This window comes from Gallus gallus, chromosome 3 (genome assembly GCF_016699485.2).
Source record: "Gallus gallus isolate bGalGal1 chromosome 3, bGalGal1.mat.broiler.GRCg7b, whole genome shotgun sequence".
NCBI lineage: Eukaryota > Metazoa > Chordata > Aves > Galliformes > Phasianidae > Gallus > Gallus gallus.
This window is the reverse complement of record NC_052534.1, coordinates 52,115,274-52,134,310: the sequence shown is the minus strand read 5'-3', so window position 1 is coordinate 52,134,310 and position 19,037 is coordinate 52,115,274. Positions and strand designations below refer to the sequence as shown.

General features: G+C 42.7%; 3 protein-coding genes across 7 annotated transcripts in view; 2 read left to right on the top strand and 1 right to left on the bottom strand.

Annotated features, from left to right (window-relative positions):
- The window catches only part of PEX3 (peroxisomal biogenesis factor 3), a 57,026-nt gene extending 55,066 nt beyond the window's left edge, over positions 1-1,960 (top strand). For all 3 annotated transcript variants that reach the window (XM_046939745.1, XM_046939746.1, XM_419708.8), the window contains 2 exons: positions 691-787; positions 1,181-1,960. In XM_046939745.1, the coding sequence (XP_046795701.1) occupies positions 691-787; positions 1,181-1,264 (181 nt within the window). In that variant the 3' untranslated portion in view covers positions 1,265-1,960. The remainder of the gene's footprint in view (positions 1-690; positions 788-1,180) is intronic.
- FUCA2 (alpha-L-fucosidase 2) lies at positions 783-12,630 on the bottom strand. Its single transcript, XM_419707.8, has 7 exons — positions 12,430-12,630; positions 10,402-10,589; positions 8,760-9,099; positions 7,959-8,169; positions 5,996-6,186; positions 4,620-4,728; positions 783-3,209 (listed from the first exon to the last, which is right to left on the bottom strand). Exons 1-7 carry the CDS (start codon positions 12,618-12,620, stop codon positions 3,069-3,071), a joined length of 1,371 nt encoding a protein of 456 aa, XP_419707.3. The 5' UTR covers positions 12,621-12,630; the 3' UTR covers positions 783-3,068.
- A 1,252-nt stretch (positions 12,631-13,882) lies between these two features.
- Positions 13,883-19,037, top strand: part of PHACTR2 (phosphatase and actin regulator 2) — a 124,760-nt gene continuing 119,605 nt past the window's right edge. For all 3 annotated transcript variants that reach the window (XM_040698472.2, XM_015284202.3, XM_003640962.5), the window contains exon 1: positions 13,883-14,032. In XM_040698472.2, the coding sequence (XP_040554406.2) occupies positions 13,909-14,032 (124 nt within the window). In that variant the 5' untranslated portion in view covers positions 13,883-13,908. The remainder of the gene's footprint in view (positions 14,033-19,037) is intronic.

Sequence of the window (19,037 nt, the reverse complement as noted above, 5' to 3'; positions counted from 1 at the left end):
GTAACCTACAGAGCTTTAGGTTCTTGACTGGTATGCTGGAAAAAATGCAAACATTCAGGATCTTCTCCTTCTTTCTAAAAGACTGTTAAAAAAAAAAAAAAACAGCTTTTATTCTGAGGTTATCTTGGTTTTAGAAGACTTCAGTGTGTTAGAAATCTGAAAGCTGAGTTCAAATCCTAGAAATATAATTTCTATAATATTAAAATGAATACTTTGAATAATAACTTCGTATGTTTAATAACTCATGGCTCTTAAATAGTAATGTTTGTATTGATATGTATGCTATTTACATTGTTTAAAATATCCCAAAGGCTTTAGCTTGGCTGTCTCTCTTCAGCTTGGTTAAGAGTTTAAGGGTCTGAGATTGTAGAGGGACACCTCTAGCAACAACTTTATATATACACACAGGCAAATACTGTAGCTGAAACATTCACTTTGCATGAGAAGCAGTTGTGAAACTGTAATAGGATGACCAATAGATAAAATTTTCTTTGGTAGTTCTATATTAAATGAAAAACTTCCTAGGGACAAACCTGCATCTTGTATATTCCAGTTTGTGGTCTATGCAAAACTAACTTCTTTCAGTTCTTATTTTTGAAGTAGTAATAATTTAGATTAGTAATAATCACAGTTGAGTTGTCTTACAAATATCCAAGCAAGTCTACATCAATATTTTTTGTCCTCTTCCAGTCTCTCCAGCGTCAGTCTTCCTTTAGCCAAAATAATTCCAATAATAAATGGGCAGATCCATTCAATATGCAGTGAAACACCCAGTCACTTTGTTCAGGTAAGAATCTTGCTTTATTTAAAAAAAAAAGTGAGATGTTTATTTCTTTTTAGTGAAGTACCTCATTTTGTTTAATTTCAGTGGCTTAAAGAAGTAGGAATAAGTAACATAACTTGAACTTTTTGTAGAGCTATACTTTCCCAAAAAATGCTTCGTTTTCTCCTATAAACTCTTCCCTTAATGAAACAGTGCAGAAGCAGAAAAAAAAAGTCTCAGCTTGGTTGTATTTGGAGTTCTGTTCGGGAATTTCATGCGGTCGCAAGGTTTGAGTTAAATCTCAGGAGGAGTGCCAGGTGCTTTTCTCATCATGAGTACAATTACGTACTGCAGTAGAACCTGCAGAGTGGTGGGTGTAGTTTTGATTAAGCAAATGTATTCCCAAATTTCTTCCAGGACTTACTGATGATGGAACAAATGAAAGATTTTGCTGCTAATGTTTACGAAGCTTTTAGTACCCCTCAGCAACTAGAGAAATGAACTGCACATTAATAGGAATAGATAATGTATTTATAATGCATCTTTGTGACTACTGATGAGATTGGGGTTAATTTTATAATGGCGTAGGAGTGGTAGAGCAGCAGAAAGAACATACTGAAAAAACTGGGAACGAGACCATAGTTGTTCTGTCTAATACAATTCTATTTCAAATGCCCATCAAAATATTCTTGTTGAAAGAATCACTGTATGTAAAGAATTTTCTATTAAAAGGTTGTTAAACTCTTGCATAATTTGATTATTTTTATTGCATTTGAAAGGCATCTTGGGACAGTACTACTAGAAGTTAGTAAAACAAACAAACTTGGTGGCCTGGGGTGTGTATGGTTTGGAAAAAACATTAATGGTAGCGACTGAAGAATAACAGACCCAAGTAAGGCTTCTCTTCTTCATCCCTCACATTTGTCTTTTGTTGTAAAAGACTTCTTCCCTTGACTTTACAACTGTTGCTCCAAAGAGCTTCTTATTCTTCAAAAAGCCTTTGCCAACTGCTGCCCATGCCTCTTGAACAAGTTGGGGGTGCTCTCTTTGTTACTTACAGAATGTGGATTTTTAGACGTTCTTGTTTAGCTGTTTGAACAGCTACACTGTACACATTAACTTGTAAATATTTTATCTTAATTTGTATTAATTTTGAGCCCAATTGTCTGTATTGTAATAAAATATTTTAATGTAAAATTTGTGTGTGTAATAATATTACTTAGCAGAAAAAAGCAATACCTCATTTGGCCCATCACTCAGAAGCCTAATGGAGTTGAAAAAGAGAATAAATTTAACTTAGGCAGTCATAGCTTTGCATTTATTAAGATTACTCGGGAAAAAGGAAGCCTTTGGTTTCTACATTGAAAACATTCTTGTCTTTTGTTATCTTTCATCTCCCCCTCTATGCAAATCTCACACGCAGGCCTATCATTATTAGTTCTGATACATGCTGAGTTTGGGAATTTTTCAAATTGGACACAATCCAACTCATGCTTAAAATGTTGTCTTCTTGCCAAAGCTGAGGAGCCCCAGCAACAACTCTTTAAAAAAAAAGACACTGCTGAAATATGGGTTTTGTTGTTGTTAATAGTCCGTAGTCCACAGAAGGCACCCTGGTAACTGTAAAAATAATGGATGTAAACAAGAGCCAGCCTTAACCTTATGACATGATACAAAACATAGGAAAAAAAAAAGCAAATTCTCAGAACTCATGGACAGAATTACTCAAAATAGTTCTGTTAGTGATTCTCGTTATATCATCGTTATAAGTTGAAGCGTACATCCGCATTGCCTCCATGCATTCATGATTAACTGCTAATCGTTATGAGATTGTTCTTGCAGATGCAGTATCCATCTCAGCTGAAGTTGCCAGCTGTAGCACACAACTGGAAAGTTCATTCTTTTAAGGCTTATATATGTTTTGTGGAAGTAAGTTTTCTTGCACTGAAAGTATACAGCTTTTTGCACAGTTGTCTGACTACTGACCATGAGCTTGGGCTTAGTGCTGTTCTTTCTTAGGGCTTTAAAAAAAAAAAAAATCTACTGCCCCTTTTCACTTAACTTGCCAAGAAACAGACTTAAAGTGAAGAGGTCAAGGTAAAGGCTCAGTTATTCACACAAGCTCAGAGACACAAATTGTGCAACAGAGATGTAAGTAACTAGATTTTGTATGAGGTTCATTTCATTCTGTCTCGCAGAACAGATGCTATACAGTCAAGCAATAGTTAGATACCAATGATGAGAAGCTGGGCAGGAAGAAAAAAACAATGTAACTTCTATACTACCCCAAGCTCCAGTGTATGGCTCAGTTTACATCAGTCAGTTGCAAGGTCCAGCCCCACTGACATGGCAATTGCTTCAGAGTTAATTGAGGTAGAGCTACTGCGATTCCCTTTTCTCCCAGTGCAACCCATTTCAGCGGTTCCTTGTAGCCAACCAACTTCACCTGAAATGGAAACCAATAGTAAAATTAGAACAGTGTGTTTTCAAATGCATATAACTGCATATTCGATAAAGGAAGTGTTCTTCCCTAAGTACTACCTACTTATGCCTAAATGCTACTTATCAACCGAGTGAATAGTAAGAATAAAGGTAATGGGGAAAGTACTTGCAAAGTAGACATGTCAGTAATAAAGCTGGTGAGTTTGTCTAAATCTGAGACCTACTTAAGTTTGTAAAAGGTATGTAAACGTGTGTCAGAAATGTCTGGGATAGGATCTGGGTCTAAGTAGGTATCAGGTACCACAGCAGTGATGTTAGTACCACCTGTTTATGAAATGCCTCTGTCCTCGTGGTAGAGCTTGTGGTTTTGAATAAGCATCAGCTTTTACAAAGTACAGACAGGTATCAGAACAAAGCTGATTTAAAGAGCCCCTCCCTAGTAAAAACACATAAATCTTCTGTGGGAAGACTTGTATGCCAGCTTGTATGAAACATTAAGAACAATGGAGCAGTGTAAGGGAACGGCTACCCCTGAGGGATGTTATTGTCCTGCTCACGGATAGTCCAGATGCTGCTTTCAAATTCAAGAAGCATTTATATTTGTATTCTACATAATATTTGGATGGTACTTTTGAAGTGACTGGTTTTTTGCCATATCACAGAGCTGATTCATTATCAATTAGATTCTTTTCAGTTGAAACTAAAGCAGGGGACTGAGTCCACGAACACAGTGCATTTCAACTGCTAGTGAGCATGTGGTGATGAGACCAGAACTAAGCCAAAGCAAACCCCTTAAGGGCACACAATGTGGATATTAAGACCTGAGCACCAAGTGTTCTGCTGTGTAATTCTGCCTCTGTTGGGTCAGGGTACTTGCTAATGGAGCTATGATATCAATGTCCTCAATTTCTGACCACTGTTTATCCTAGGGTCAGATAGAGTTACGTATGGAGTTACTATTGTGAGCCTGGGTATCTAAAACCTCTGCGTGCAGCACAATATCATAAAGATGGCTATTTCCCATAAAGGTCATCTCTGGGGCAGAGCCTACAGTGGAAAGAGGAGAGGTGGCACAGGTGTTTTCCTGCTAATTAGCCTCTTTTTAGGATCCTCAGTTTGAAAGCTAAAAATATATAGTGCCAACAATTTAGCGTTACCTTTGACAAGAAACATCCCAGTGGGAGGACTATGACAAGGAAGGTCCCAGAATGAAAACTAGTATTGTGCTGGGTCTCTTCCAAAGTACTGTACCCTAAAAGTTACACATTCCCAAAGATGCCAGAAACTAAAATAAACATGGATGGAACACAATACTAGAAATGTTTTCCACATATCTTCAGATTATGTTCATTTCTTGTGTTACATGTTATAAACCTCACTGTTCTAAAGGGGGAAGCAAGAATTGTCTTCTTACCTGTGTTTCTGCAAGCCTCGCCTGTGGCTCACCAAGTTCCAGAATCCCAGAGTTTGGCCAATTAAGGAAGATGGCATTAACTTTGCCTTCCTTTGGTCTGAACGTGTACCTGGATAGAAACGGGGAGAAGAAACACATCAATCTTTTCCTGTAAATTTTCTGGAGCAGTATATATCACACTTTCAAGACTGGAAAAGAACTAATGTGAAAAGTTAGCACTGATTACATTTTCACATGCATAACCTTCATTGCATAAAATCAATACCCATTCTCAAAGGACTATTCCTTGAAAATACATTCTGACAAAACAGAGGTAATACAGATTAACAATCAACTGAATGTAGAGGTAAACATCTGCAGTAACTTAAGCAAGCATATAACAACTGCTGCCTTGTCATGTAAGAATGAGGATTTTGGTGGGTAGGGGAAACCATTAACATAACTGTGGGCTACATTCAGAGAAATGTAATTCACATCTATATGGAACCATACAGGCATTGCACTGAAAGCCTTTATAGAGTATGTGGAACTATTAAACTTCTACCTTGCATAGTTAATTTTTTAAAAACCAAGTTGTAGCAGACATTTATCTTGGTGAAGATTTTTTTCTGGATAGCCAACTTATCCATCTACGTTATGTCACTGGAAATCCTGCAGCATTCATCTAAAATATTTCTCCCATCTTGCTCCATTGCAATCACAGTTTTTTGTTGTTCTCAGAAGTGTTTTTACTCAACAGTCAGCAGTTTCAAGGCCACAGCCAGATGGCCAAATCTTCATGGGAGCAGGAGTTAAGCAAAGCCCAGTGAGGCAGAGAAGTAGCTGAGACCAAAAGCCTGATGGATCGTTATGGAGTTATAGAAGCAATGAGGCACAAAAGCAGAGCAGAGTTCAGAGACTGGCTGAATTTACTGACCAAACAACTGCTAACACCTTCCTTTTTAAAGGTAAAAACGCACAGAAACACAAAATACATTAGATTCCTAGTTTCATTTTCTCCTCTTTATCTCTAAAGAGCAACACTAAGATTCCTACTGTATAGATAAGCACTTTGTAGCAGTTTTATATTTCTGGATTTTGTTTGTTTGTTTATAGTTTCTGTTGCCAGTTCCACCTAGAACCACTAAGGAAACTCTTGCAACCTTCCCTTCAGCCTTAGCATCATCCTGGAACTACATTCTCTGACATACACTGTCTGTCTGCATTCTTAGACACACTTCCATGTGCAGCTTCTTCAACTGACAGAAGGGTTCATTTCTTCAGAGCAAGCTGACGATTTCTACAGTAGCAAAGCCTTAAGAACTTTAAGATTAAAATGCTAAATGTTAAAACTTCTACAGCTTTACACCACCTTTGTTTTGGTTCAGTGGTCTTACCACACGTCTGGTGTGACCGTGTCGTTCTGTGCTCTCCATGGTTTTGTTTCGTAGATGGCTTCTCCATTGACTTTCAGCCAAGCACCCATTTGCCTCAGGCGCTCCTCAAAGATAGCAGCGATGCGGCCATCGTGAGTGGGCCCGATATTCATCAGGAGATTTCCTCCACAAGACACTGTTTCTACAAGTTGCTGAAATGTTTTTAAACACATGCACAGAACAGCGGTTACAATTAATGGAATTACATATTTGAAGTTCTTACTAAAGCCTGGTACGTTGCTGCAGAGTGATGGACTGGACTAGTTAGTGCAAGTCCAGACTCTGGAGGTCCAACATCCCAACAACCAATGCAAAATTTAAGCTCCCATAAAACAGAAGTGTCAGTTTGCGTGGCAGAAAATATCCAAAAATACATTTTCACACCAATACATCTGACTGACTCTGTATTAGAATCAGATCCTACTTCTATAAATTTCAACTTGTGCTGGAATTTCATAAGAGATTTCCCAGTAGAACACTTACAGGATTGTTTTTCTGCATGAAAAGGGCTAGCAGATGCCACTTCATTTTTACCGGAGCTGGGAAAAGCAATGTTTTCCCTATTTTATGGGCACATCTCTAAAACACCGTGCAGCTTTAGATATTTAGTACACAGTTTTCATAAAATATGCAGAAGAAAATGAAGCCGTTTTAATAATTTATGTCGCAAAGAATAAATCTCATCTCTAGGGGTACTATTAGTATCTCCCACGTATTCCTCCTTTTATAAGTGGAGCCAGTGACAGAACGGGCGTTCATTTGTATCATTTATTCATCACAGTCATAGACCTTAGTGCCCACAAAATTCACACAGTGCATTTCTGTAACATGCAGTGTACAGACTGAGAATCAAAGGAAATGTGCCTACTGCAGAAAGAGTGGGATGGAAGATGGTGGAATTCAAAAGAGAATGGAAGATTGAATCAGCAATGAATAAATCAATCAATAAATACAATCCTGTATCTAATTGGATTTTCAAAGGTTTCATTCATCATGGAACACAGCTTTTACTAGACCAATAGGTCTACAGCATCAATCCACGGAGGAACTTAAAGAAAAAGGTAAAACACATGAATTAAATTGTCTTTTAGCTCAGTCTCTGAGATTACATGTTCTGGCATCAAGAGTCTGCACTAATGCCATATTGTGAACTTCACAATTGGCAAACGGGCTGATGATTGTTCTAAAGTCCATTGAAGCATCTGTGTTCCCATCCACACTGCCCTCCAGAGATCACAGGCTGAGACTCTGGAGTCTGAGGAACAAACAGCTGGAGATAAACTACGGAATGAATTAAAACCACCTCCTCTGAAGAGAGATTGCTTCAATTTGAAATTATCTTTTGCAAGGACAATACAAAGAACACACATGGATTAAGCAACAACAATCTTCTCCTTCAGTAGCTGAATATTGTAATTAAATGCATTTTATCTCAAAGATGAGACTTCTTATCGTTCAGTTTTCCTAAACTTCCAATTTTTTTTTTTGTAATACCTTAGACTAGCAAATGGAATCAGTGTTTTAACACTGGCTATCTGTATTTGCTCATGTTTATCTGTATGCCTGTAGTACAAGTGTCTTGTTATTCTTTCCTTTTTTTAAGTATGAAATGGAACAAAAGGAAAGTTTCTCGCCGCTAACTAAGAGAGTATTAACTTACAAAGTGTTCCTAGCTAGAAGGGGGAAAAAAGACACAGCCTTCAAGCAAGATCCTCCGTGAAACCACAGCTGTTTGCTTCTTGTCAACTCAAAAGTGAAGTTAGTAGAAAAACAATCATATAGATGAGCCTTTGGCTAGTTACTCACGGAGGAAATTCACTTCTAAGAAACCAGGATTTTTTACTAGATGACATTTCTCACAGTATTTTCTATAAAATTAATATAATAACCAGGAGTTGCAGGCATTCCCTTTGTCCCACCGTACCTTCACCAAGTCCTCAACTGTCAAGTAATCTTCCAGATTTGCGTTCCTCCTGTACCCCCATGACCTCTTGTCAATAGTCATGCAGTTCTCCCATTTGTGAGGCAGAAGGTGTCCTGGGTTGTACCGGTCACTACACGTGTAGAAGCCACCATGCTTACAGATGCCACCCGCTCCCCAGCGGTCATTGGTCACCACTGTGTCCCGAACTGGACTGGAAACAAAGAAATTGTACGTTTATGATTTTAATTCTAGCCATTAGTCAGAGCCAAGGTAATCCCTCCCCCTCACCTCCTGTACAGCCATCCCAGAAAGTAACATTTAGGATGACTTCTGGACTACTGCAATTAGATTAAGTGCTATTTCAGGAACCCAGTTCTTAGGGAAATATGCTGCAGCATTTCACAGGAGTCCTGCCAGAAAGCAGTGTGCACTTCACATCTACTGCCAAATGTTCAGTCTGTGATGACAACAACACACCTCTGTTCTCAAATTATCTTGCTATCTTGTTTGCCCATGCAGTAGACAACACTTAAGAAAAATGATTAAGTAGAATAATCAGTGCCATCTTAACTGATGAATTTGCAAGCATGGTTAAATAAATATGAAAGAGTCTAAAACAAGCTGGAGTAGCTTTAGGTAAGACCTGGATTATTGGCACGCCAGGTGGATTATTCGCACGTCAGGTAAATTAAGATTTAGCTAAGTCCCCATAAGTGGAGGTAGTAAGTTCCACAGAATATACAGGAGACAAACTAGACAACAGAATTTCAGATTAGGAGCTAAAATAGCATCATGATACACCTGTCATTATACAGCCAAGCTAGAAAACCAGTGCTGTTCCAGTAAGTATCTGGTGCATTTCCATCCCCATCAGACCAAACTATTTCTGGTTGGTACTTGGTCACAATTTCATAGAGTTCTGGTAATGATTTACTGGTTGGAAACTTTCTTGTCTTGAAGACGTTGCTGGCATCCTCGAGGAAGAGAGGATTAAACCATTCAAACAGGGAGTGATATAAACCAAATCGCAAGTCAGTTCTGTTTCTAACAGATGTTTCTAGTTCAGCCACAAGATCTCGCTTTGGTCCCACATCGACAGCGTTCCAGTTCCAAGAATATTTGGACCCCCACAAAGTGAAACCTGAAAAGAGAAAAATTAAAAGGTAAGAAAGGAAAGCAGCAGAGGGGGGACACCATGGTTCTACTTTGCAAGTGTAATGCAAAAGAAAAAAAACAAAATAATCATTAAATATGTAATCATTTACACATATGTATAAACATCTGTAGAGATAAACATTTGTATAGAGAAAAATAAGCATTCAGTGTTCTAGTTCTGATAATCATTCAATCCTCCTCAGTTGTTCACTCCATTCGAATGCCCAAATTAAATTAACCAAAGACACAGAAGCTTTTTGACACATTAGATTTTTACTGAATGTAGTAAAGATGAATTCTGAATACACATTCAACAGTTGGAAGATGAAACATTAGCTTGTGCCTTCTGCAACGGAGACATCATTTGCATTCAGACTACTCTGCTCCCTTCTGTTTACATCTCATGCAAATACTCACTGTTCGTTTATCTTAGCATCCATCAACAGTTCAGTCAGCAACTCAGTACGTGCGCGTAAGCAGAGCCCAAAAACTCCTGAAGCAACTTTTAAAACATCAGCATTAACTATCCTCACTTCTCGGACATCCAGCAACCCAGCTAAAGCACTGCAGGCATTACCACTCTGCAGACTTAAACCATGGCAGAGCGGCCCCACTCACACCTTCAAACTGCTTCAAACTCACACTCATTGCCTAATAAACTCTGCAGCATTCTTTGTGAACTGGATACATGTAATTGTATGGACTAGACAAAACAGCTAAAATTCACGCCTAAGGCTACAGGACAGCTAAAGGGATCTTGGGTTGTTGGGTTGGTTTTTTTGTTGTTTTGTGTTGTGTTGTGTTATTAGGTTTCCTCCCAACCATACCCTTTTTCTTTACTTTTCTCTGCTGAGCATCTTGACTCTTGGAACATATTGCTAAATTCCCTGGAGAAACCTCCAGGCCAGTTAACTGCCAGTTTAGAGCAGCTCTCCGTAGACAGAACAGCGCAGCATTCACTTTGTGGTTCCTTGAGCAATAGATTACACAACAATCAGAAATAAACCCAGCTGCTGCTGGAAGCTCGGGTGCCCCCACTGCTGCAGGCTGTCTTACCTAGAAGAAAACCATGGCATAATCTATTCTTCCTTCTGTGCAAGTTTCACGACCATAGCTTTTGTGCAAGAGTCAGGAAAGTGCTTGCACATTTTAACTCTTTGACTGGGTTGGAGCAGGTAATTCTGTGTCATTTATCTGCCTTTCTCTTAGCAGGCAGGAAAGTCATATGGACATTCCTTCAGTTAACAAAAACACAACAGTTTCTAACGTTCAGAACCCTTTTGCTTACCTTCATGATGTTTTGAAGTTAAGACAACATATTTTGCACCTGAAGCCTTCAGAATATCTGCCCACTGGTTAGGATCAAAGAACTCTGCTGTAAACAGTGGCCCAAAATCTTCATAACTGAACCCAGGTGGGTAATTTGCCTTCATAAATTTCACATAGGGCTCTCTCTTTTCCTTCTGCCAGTACCACCTACAAAATACAGATCAAAACCATGTCTGCTGGTGTGTTTTTAGGCAAAGAAAAGATTATTGAAATCATGAGCTCTTATTTGTGTTCACACTGAGGCACAAGCACCGGATGCATGTGATACAGGCAGCCAGATAAAACTGCTGCAGAACATAACAGCATTAATAATTAAAGGCTTCCTTTTCTCTGTCCTTTCCCCATGCTCTGCTTCTTCCAGTCGTTCCACTTTGGAAAGGTCCCAGGATTTCATTTGTGAAGTCAATGCCATTGCTGCAATCGCCCTAGCCCACAGTGAGGCCACAGAGCTGCTCTGGCCTCATCCTCACCATAAGCAGACAACATAAAAGGCTAATACAGCACTATGTGTTTTCTGCCTGCCCCACCTCTCCCCTCCCTAGAAATGAAAGAGGAACTCCAGATACAGCATGCAACATCAAGCCTTATTGCTAGAGGCCTTCTAGCAATGTATGTTATAACTGCTAGAGAGAAAGGGTCTGAAAGCGTTCACCTTCATATAAACAAAGCCAGGCAGCAAAATCCTGTTGGCAAATTTAGGCATAAATGAACAGAGTTTGAAAGTAGAAGGAAAAAGCAGCAGAATTGGTATATCTGAGATGCATTTCTCCCTCCCACCCTGAGCCAGTCTCTGAACTGAGCTCTGTACCACCACAGCAGCTGCACGGATCTTATTGTGACCTTTCCAAAGAGACTTCAGGGTAAACTAATACAATCTATGGGAGCCAGTGGGGAAAAATATAAAAAAAATAAAGAGGCTGAGGCTATCTTCCTCCTTGAAAGAGCCTGAAAAGAAAAACCAAACAAACTGGTTTTTAAGTATGTGACTGCACAAATAAAGAAGTAATGTCCTTCCTTTGTCACAAAGCTTGCTAACAATATGAGTGTTTCTGCTCTGACAGCACTGAGTTTCAGAGCCGTAGTGACTGAGGCTGTATAACCCTGCAGGAAGGCAGGCACCTGGGTGGCACCAGGTCTGTGGCCTTGCCCTGAGGCTGCGGGCAGGGAGCTGGGCCACCTGGGCATGCTCACTACCAGGAGGCCCTGCAGGGCTCCTCACCTGGATGAGCCTAAGGGAGGGAGGCAGCAGGGATGGAGACAGTCATCCACTGCATCAGACTGTTTTCAGACCTTTTTAGAAAAAATAAGAAGAAAAAACAGGATGTTTGAACGTGAACGTGCGTATGGATCTCCCTGTGAGAGAAGTCTGAGCAAAACCTACCCTTTTTCTCTCTAACAGAAAGTCATTACTCAGTAAACGGAGTACACAGTAAGAACTGCAGATACCCTTACATGTGACTGAAAAGAACAGGCTGAATACTGCCTTCAATAAACAGTGGTTTGCTGATATTGATGTCAGCTTGCTTTATGAAGACTGCTTTTAAGTTTCACCATGGCCAGAGAGCTGCTGTTTACCTCCACGCCCCACAGTGTGACTTAGAAGGAATCTGCACACCGGACAACTACACCCAGTGAGCACACAGCAGACCAAAGGCTCGAACTAAATGGATTTGAAGGCACTGAGCCTGAGGTTAAGCGGAATGAAAGTGATAATGAGAGAAGAAAACCAGCATGAGCAGCACAAAGGCAAACAAAGAAACGCCAGGCAAGGGGAGCGCTGGGCTGCCCGCAGCCCTCCGCCACAGCTGTCCTCAGCCCACTGCGGCGCCCGTCCCTTCATCGCGGCACCTCGGCTGCCTCCTGCCGCCCCTCCATCTCTCTCGCAAAGCTCACAGAAAACCGCACGGCCTCCAGCCCCGCTCGCCCCGCTAATCGGGCCACCCACTCCCTCCGTGCCCGGTGAGCGGCAGGCGAGGCGGCAGCTCACCAGAACCACTCGCTGCCGAAGCTGGGCACCGCGAACACGCCCCAGTGGATGAAGACGCCGAACTTGGCCTCGTCAAACCAGGTGGGCAGCGGACGGGCGTCTAGCGAGGCCCAGGTGGGCTCGTAGCGGGGCCGCCCACCCAGCAGCCCCGGCAGCGCCAGCAGCAGCACGGAAGGCAGGAGGCCCGACATGGCGGCGGGCGGGGACCGGAGCGAGGCGGGGCCGGGGGCGGGGGCTGCTGCTCGAAGGCCGGGCCGTAGGCGCAGCCGGGGCCGTCCCGCCTCGCTCGTCCCGGTTCCCTGCGGCTGCTGCCTCAGGGAAAGGGCGGCCGGGCAGGTTTTGGGGAGAGACTTTTTGCATTCTCATTTACGTGCCGATAGGTGTAAGTTACAGCCTGATAAAAAACATTTTGACTTCCACGATATCTTTTTTTTTTTTTTCTGGTAGACTGCCCGCATTGCTCCAGTTTACAAATAAACTTTCATGTCGAGCATAGGAGCCCTTTGTTCTTTCTCTCTTTTGCCTTTCCCTGCTTCTGCCTTTCATCCAACGCTGACCTGCTTTCTCTGCATCTTCACTCGCCTTCATTTCTTCCGATGTCCCTTCACATCTCAGCAGGAGCTCCTCAGAGCCTTTGACCTTTTGCTGCTGTATCTGTTCTGGTTTATCGTTGGACTTCCTCATGTTGTGCGACTCTTCTTGACGGCTGCTGCCACCAAAGGACTGCAGAGCCGAGCGGCCCCTTAACGGGGGAGTTTTGAAGTAGGTTCTGATTCTTTACAGCATGCCCAAGTTAGGGCTGCTCTGTGACACTCGGTGCTTTGAAGGAAAAACGATGCAAGGAAAGCTCCAGGGTCTCACCCACAGCCTGCCAGTGTAGACGAGATGTGCAGCAGGAAGTGTGCAGTTTGCTTAATGACCTTTCTCACATGCTTTCAATTAAGAGAAAAGAAAAACAAAGAACCAGTAAAGAAACAGTTTGGTAAATGGAAGCTCTGAGTACATTTCCAATTAAGGCTTAGACTTGCTCAGAAACTGCCACCAGCCCGCACATGCACAGCTGCTGTCATCTCCAGCGAGAGAAAGGGCCCTCATACACCTGTGAGCTGTAAAGGTCAATTAGAACAAAAGGCACACGATGGGATTTGGTGAAAAACTTAGGACCAGCTCCTGTCACTTGGCAGAAAACTTTGTGATCAGGGGAGAGCAGTGCCTGTGCGATGCAGGGCTAACCTGGCCCTGCAGGAGAGTCTGCGAGCGCCCGGCAAAACAAAACGAAACCACGGAGTTTGGGTTTGCAGCTCTCGGGGAGTGCGGAGGGAAGGATGGATGAGGTGCAGGGTTTCCTGGATGCCCAAAGTCCCCATCGCCCTCCCAGCGGGGCGGCCCCGCGTCGGGGCGGTCGGAGCGGAGGGGCGGCTCTTCCTCAGCAAACTTTCCCTCCCTCCCTCTCGGGGCTCTCCCTCCCTCGACTCCCCGATGGCGGAGGCACCGCTGCCCGCCTGGCCGTTGCCCGGCCCCCGAGGCCGCTCCCAGAGCGACATCTCCTCCTTCTCCTCCTCCCGCAGGAGCTGCCTGCTCCGATCCGGCGTGGGGGGCTCAGGTAAGGGGGTGCGGGGGGGAGAGGGAGCGGGGAGAGGCGGCTCAGCCCTAGCAGAGCCTCCTGAGCTGGGCTGGGGGCTTCGGGAAGGGGCATCCCGCTCCAGACCTGGGTTAACAGGTGGGGTGAAGCGGTGCTCCTCGTGAAGGAGTTAACCCTGCATCGCACGCGGGATGCTTTGGGTTGGGAGTAGTTCCAAAGTAGGCTTCCTGCGGCGTGCAGAACAACTCTGCTCTGTGAGGGAGAGGAAGCGAGGTCCTGAGTTTGCAGTGTGGCCGACTGAAAGTGGACGAAGTGAAATAAACACATGCTTGGATGAGGCTGCTCTTCACTCAGGCTGTTTTCTGAGGTTAGATATTAAGGAACATGAAATTCTGGTGTCTGTGCTGCTGAGCACGTTTTAGAAACATGGGCTTGCCTGGCTGCAAATCAGCACTGCTCCATTGACTAAGGTGACAGGGGGCACACGTGCCCCTGGTGATGTGGGTGTTCTGGATGTACCCATACAGCGGTGCCCGTGAGCCCCAGCAGCAGCAGGGACTGTGTCTGAGTGAGGCAGAGCACCTCAGAGAGCACAGAGACCTCCTGTGCCCCAGAGCCATCAGGGCAGCACAGTGCATGGTTGGGTCTGCAGTGGGGCACAAATGAAAAGAAACCTATGTGCCATTTTCCACATTTTCTTCTGCTTTACATTTTCTGTGTCTACTTGTAAGGTCTATTCAAGCATTTCTGGGGCTTGGAGAGGGAGGAAGTGCCAGTGGTATGGTCGAACTAGAAAGGACTGCTGCTAGGTGTGAGATGTATTGTGCAGCGCGAATGGACAACACCCTGCAACTTCATGTGTGCACAAGATGTCAACCACTGTGGTGATCCTGCTGTGACCAGGTTAAGACATGGCTGAGACTGTGTCAAAGTTGAAGTATGTTGGTTATCAACTTAACTTTCAAGACTACTAGCAATGAGCTGGATCCATTAGATGAGAACAGCAAATCCAGTGGAGATAAAATGGTGGTTTTTCCAAAGATGCATTGTTATTTGTAGTTTCTTGAATAGATAATTTAGGCCTCCTTTTTGCCTCACTTGGTTTTTTCTTATTTTAATTTTGAGGATGTGCTTCCTGCCAGCAAATGACAAGTGTTGCTTTCTCTGGTTTTTATTTTTTTATTTTGAAATCATTTCTTTCATTCTATATCTTCGCAATTGCTGCTTCCCATATTTTGTTCCAGCTGCTCATTGGGCACAACAAAAATACTTACATGCTGGCACATAACTGTTGATTCCCCCTTTAAAAAGAAAAACACGCATTAAAGATTGAAAGCTGTTTAATTTTTAACACGGTGGCACAGAGATGCCATTAAAATAACCTCTCTCATTCCCCCACTAACCTGGAAAGCAACCATAATGGGGTCAGAAATGTGAAGCACTTAGGGGGACTGTATAAGCCTTATTAATATTTTTGCTTCTACCTCTTTGCCTGTACCACCTGACTAATTTGAAGTAGGCCACTCACATCGGATGTTACCCGCGCTCCAGCTGCTGAACTCATGAAAGGAACAACCTGAATTTTAAATAACCTGCAAAAAATTTGCTCGCTGCCCATTCCTAGTGGTTCAGCTCCAGCTCCAAAGTCACAAGTTACAGTTTCTGCTGTGAATTTTCCTTCATTTTCCAGGTTCTGACGTTGGTTGGGTTGAAAAGACAACTTGTCTGCTCGTGGTTCGCCAGCGATGGTTTGGTACCTACCAGCCCATTACCCACTAGCACAGCGCGCTGCCATTTTGCTACCTCCTGACTCACCATTCTCAGTGTAGCATCTGTCAAGAGACAGTATTTGTAGAGACTCTTCTGGCTAAGGAAAACAGAACAGCATTTCTAAAAGCAGCTTTGACAATACCATGTAAAACCCATCTGTTTGCTCTTCCAGTTCAGTACCGCACATACCTCTTTAGTACAATGAGTTTGATGAGGTTTTCCCAGTGCTTGTGCTCCCTTTGCTCTTTTACACCCTCTCCTTCCTCTGCTGCTAGCTTTTGCTGAGAGCAGCAACTTCCTTGTACCACTGTGCAGACTCTCACCTCATCAGCTGTGGTCCAATTTGTGAGGATAGTGTATTTTCTGTTTTCCTCTTTTTCTTAAAGCAGGCCTTTTCTTTTACAGTCAGTGGTAGAAGATCACTTATTTCCCTCTCTGGGCTGTATGCATCATCTGTTGTTGTGCCAGGCTTAGCCTTTACTTTCAGACACTAATTCTGATGAGACCCTGAGGAGAAAAAGGGGATCCTCATTAGGAGGAAGGGTGACACAACCTTGGCTTTTGATCTATACCCTGAAAAGACGTAATTTTATCCAAGTTCACAGGCTTTGTGAAAGGCAGAGCTGAGTCACTTGAACACTCTGCCTGACAAAGGGCTGCTTTGTAAGAGCATATTTAGGAGACTGGGGAGGAAAAATGTTATTCTAAAACTTCAGAGCAGCATCATTGCTGCTCCAAGACCACTGCTTGGATGGCGTACCCTTAGGTAGCCTTCCATATGGAGTGATTAGACTTAAAAACCATCTGAAGGGTGGGTGAATCTAGGTGAGCTTATTGATCTGCCTGGCGTAGACCCGGTTTGAACTGCATTTGAAATGTAAGTGCTGTTCAGATGCTTTCCTAGAAAAAATCCAGAACCTAAGTTTGGTGGTATGGGGCCGAGGGCAGCTCTCAGGCTGAGCGGTGGGCTGAGGCTGAGGACAGGCTGCTGCTTGTGTCAACTGCTTGTGGTTTAGTTCGTGACAGTCTCAAAGCCTGGGCCCTTGCTGCCATGGTGCACAGCCAACGTTTCACCCTGACAGCTTTTTATCTGCATGTCCACATATTCAGTTTTCACTTTGCTCCCTTGTTGTGGGTTTTGCTGTAGGGCCTGAAGCAAAGAGTCTTGCACTTTATTCAGAATATGTTGAGGTTTGTGGTGAGGAGCCTTTTTGTGAAAAGGGAACTTCTCACACCAGAAGTCAAAAAAACACCAATGTCTCCATTCCACTTAGGGTACTTTATGTGAAACAGACCTTTCAGATAATCTGTCCCACTGCTATGAAGTGCATCTTTGAGGTCGAGAGGTGACCTCCAAATGCTTGTTTCCATTCCTTTCATCCCTTTTTTCCTGCCTTTCTGATGACAGATGAAAAAAAACCTGAGAATTCAGACAGCAGTTCACCATTGTATCAGACCATACTGTAGATGCAAACAGTGAAAGGCTGGGTGAAAATGGCAGTCATAATTCAAAACTTGTACATCCCAGGTCTACTCTAGAATTTTTTCACCGTCAGAGTGGTTATTTGCAGGTTAACTACTTCAAAATGATGATGATTCACAGCTAAGATTACACCTCCTCCTAACTTCAGAGTAGAGTGGGTAAAAAGGTGGCTTAAAGTCACCCCCTTCAGTGGAGAATTGAGGAAGAGTTCGTGTGGTGACCAGAGCATCAGAGTGGCTGTTGCTGGAATGGGAGGAAGGAAAATTGTCATTGTATATGTTGGCTTGGCCACCCAGGGGCATAGAACTCGGGAGAAGGGTACATGAAGGGTAGGTAGGTAGGTGCTTATGTTTCCCTTTATTTCTCTCTGTGCTTGTATGAACGTTTGTCAAAATAGCTATACAGATTCCAGCTTCTTCAGTCTTAGCAAGAGTACTACTAAGGCCTATGGGAATCAAGTTTAGTGTTTGTAAAGACAACATCAGGTGTGGTTTGGGATGGCCATTAGAAAGATTGTGTCTTTCACTCATCCCATGGGGATGAGAGGGGCACAGCCTTAGGAGTAGGCAGCAATCTGAATCGTATGCAGTCTGACACATACTTACACGATTGGTGCATCTACTTCTTTGTAAAAATCTGAAACACGCTTAGACCCATCCCATAATGTTAAATCTGATTCCTGTCATCCTTACAAGTAACTTGTAGTGTGCTGAGGGAAAAATGCAGGAATAACAAAATATTTTGCTTAAATTGAAAAAGTCTGAGTCTCCCTGAAAACCATTGTCATTTACAAGGTCTGATGGATGTGCAGGAAGGCATTGTCCTCCAGAACATGGCCTGCCATTTCTAACACAGAGACATTGTTCCATACCAGCTCCTTTTGAATAGTTGGAGTAAATTCTTAAGATGAGCCCAACTGAAGGGTTAAGATTAAGGAACACAAATATTTAAAAATGCAAAGCATGTATGTATACTATGTATCACACACGTAATGCAATTTCTGGTACAGCATCTTTACAAACAGATATTCTGACTTAAGATGGAAAAAAGAGTATTTTATAGATGTGGTAATAATCGTTGTAGACTAAGTAGAAATTGGGTTACAAACATTTGCAGCATATGACTGAATGCATATTTCTGCAGCATCAGATCAGCAGCTCAGTCTGTGATCTGTTCAGCATTTTGCTACCGCGTGTTTTAGTTTCTCAAGGCCCTTTGGCATTTAGCACTTCCTGCTGATGTGTGGCTTCCAGCAAGTAACCATTTAGTATCAGATTGCACTTCAAGTCTGAAGCCAGGGTAAGTTGATCAAAAAGTGGCTAAAGATTTTTTACTCTTGAATGTAAGTAATTTGTTCCAAACGGTGTTTGTTTTATTTTTGAAATCTAAATGTTTCATCAGTCAAATCCATTGTTATCATACGCCATTTCTTCTCCTCCCCCAGCCTGCTGCTCTGGCCTTTATTTCACAGACAGAGGGACGGACACCATTTAAAGTCAAAGGGCTGGGGATGGCTGGCAGATTTCTGGAAGACTGGTGTAGGATTCACATTTTTATTCCTTTTTACTTTTTGAGTAGAAAGCTTTTCAGTGCCGGAAATCCAGTAGGATTTCAGTTTTAGCTAACACCAGTATGGTCCTGCTTCTGAACATGTGGTGGCTCTCACTCAATTTATTCTAGCAGAAGACAAAGATGTCTTCAGTAGTAAAGTTTTTTTAACCAAGCTTTTTACCTAGAATTTTGCTATTTTTTAACAGAGGCCAAAGTTTTTTT

Excerpts from the sequence above, each read along its gene's own strand:
- FUCA2 (XM_419707.8), bottom strand. The coding sequence starts at position 12,620 with ATGTCGGGCCTCCTGCCTTCCGTGCTGCTGCTGGCGCTGCCGGGGCTG. Across the intron at positions 10,590-12,429 it reads TTCGGCAGCGAGTGGTTCTG|GTGGTACTGGCAGAAGGAAA; the intron begins GTGAGCTGCCGC and ends TGTATTTTGTAG. Across the intron at positions 3,210-4,619 it reads CGAGGCTTGCAGAAACACAG|GTGAAGTTGGTTGGCTACAA; the intron begins GTAAGAAGACAA and ends TTTCCATTTCAG.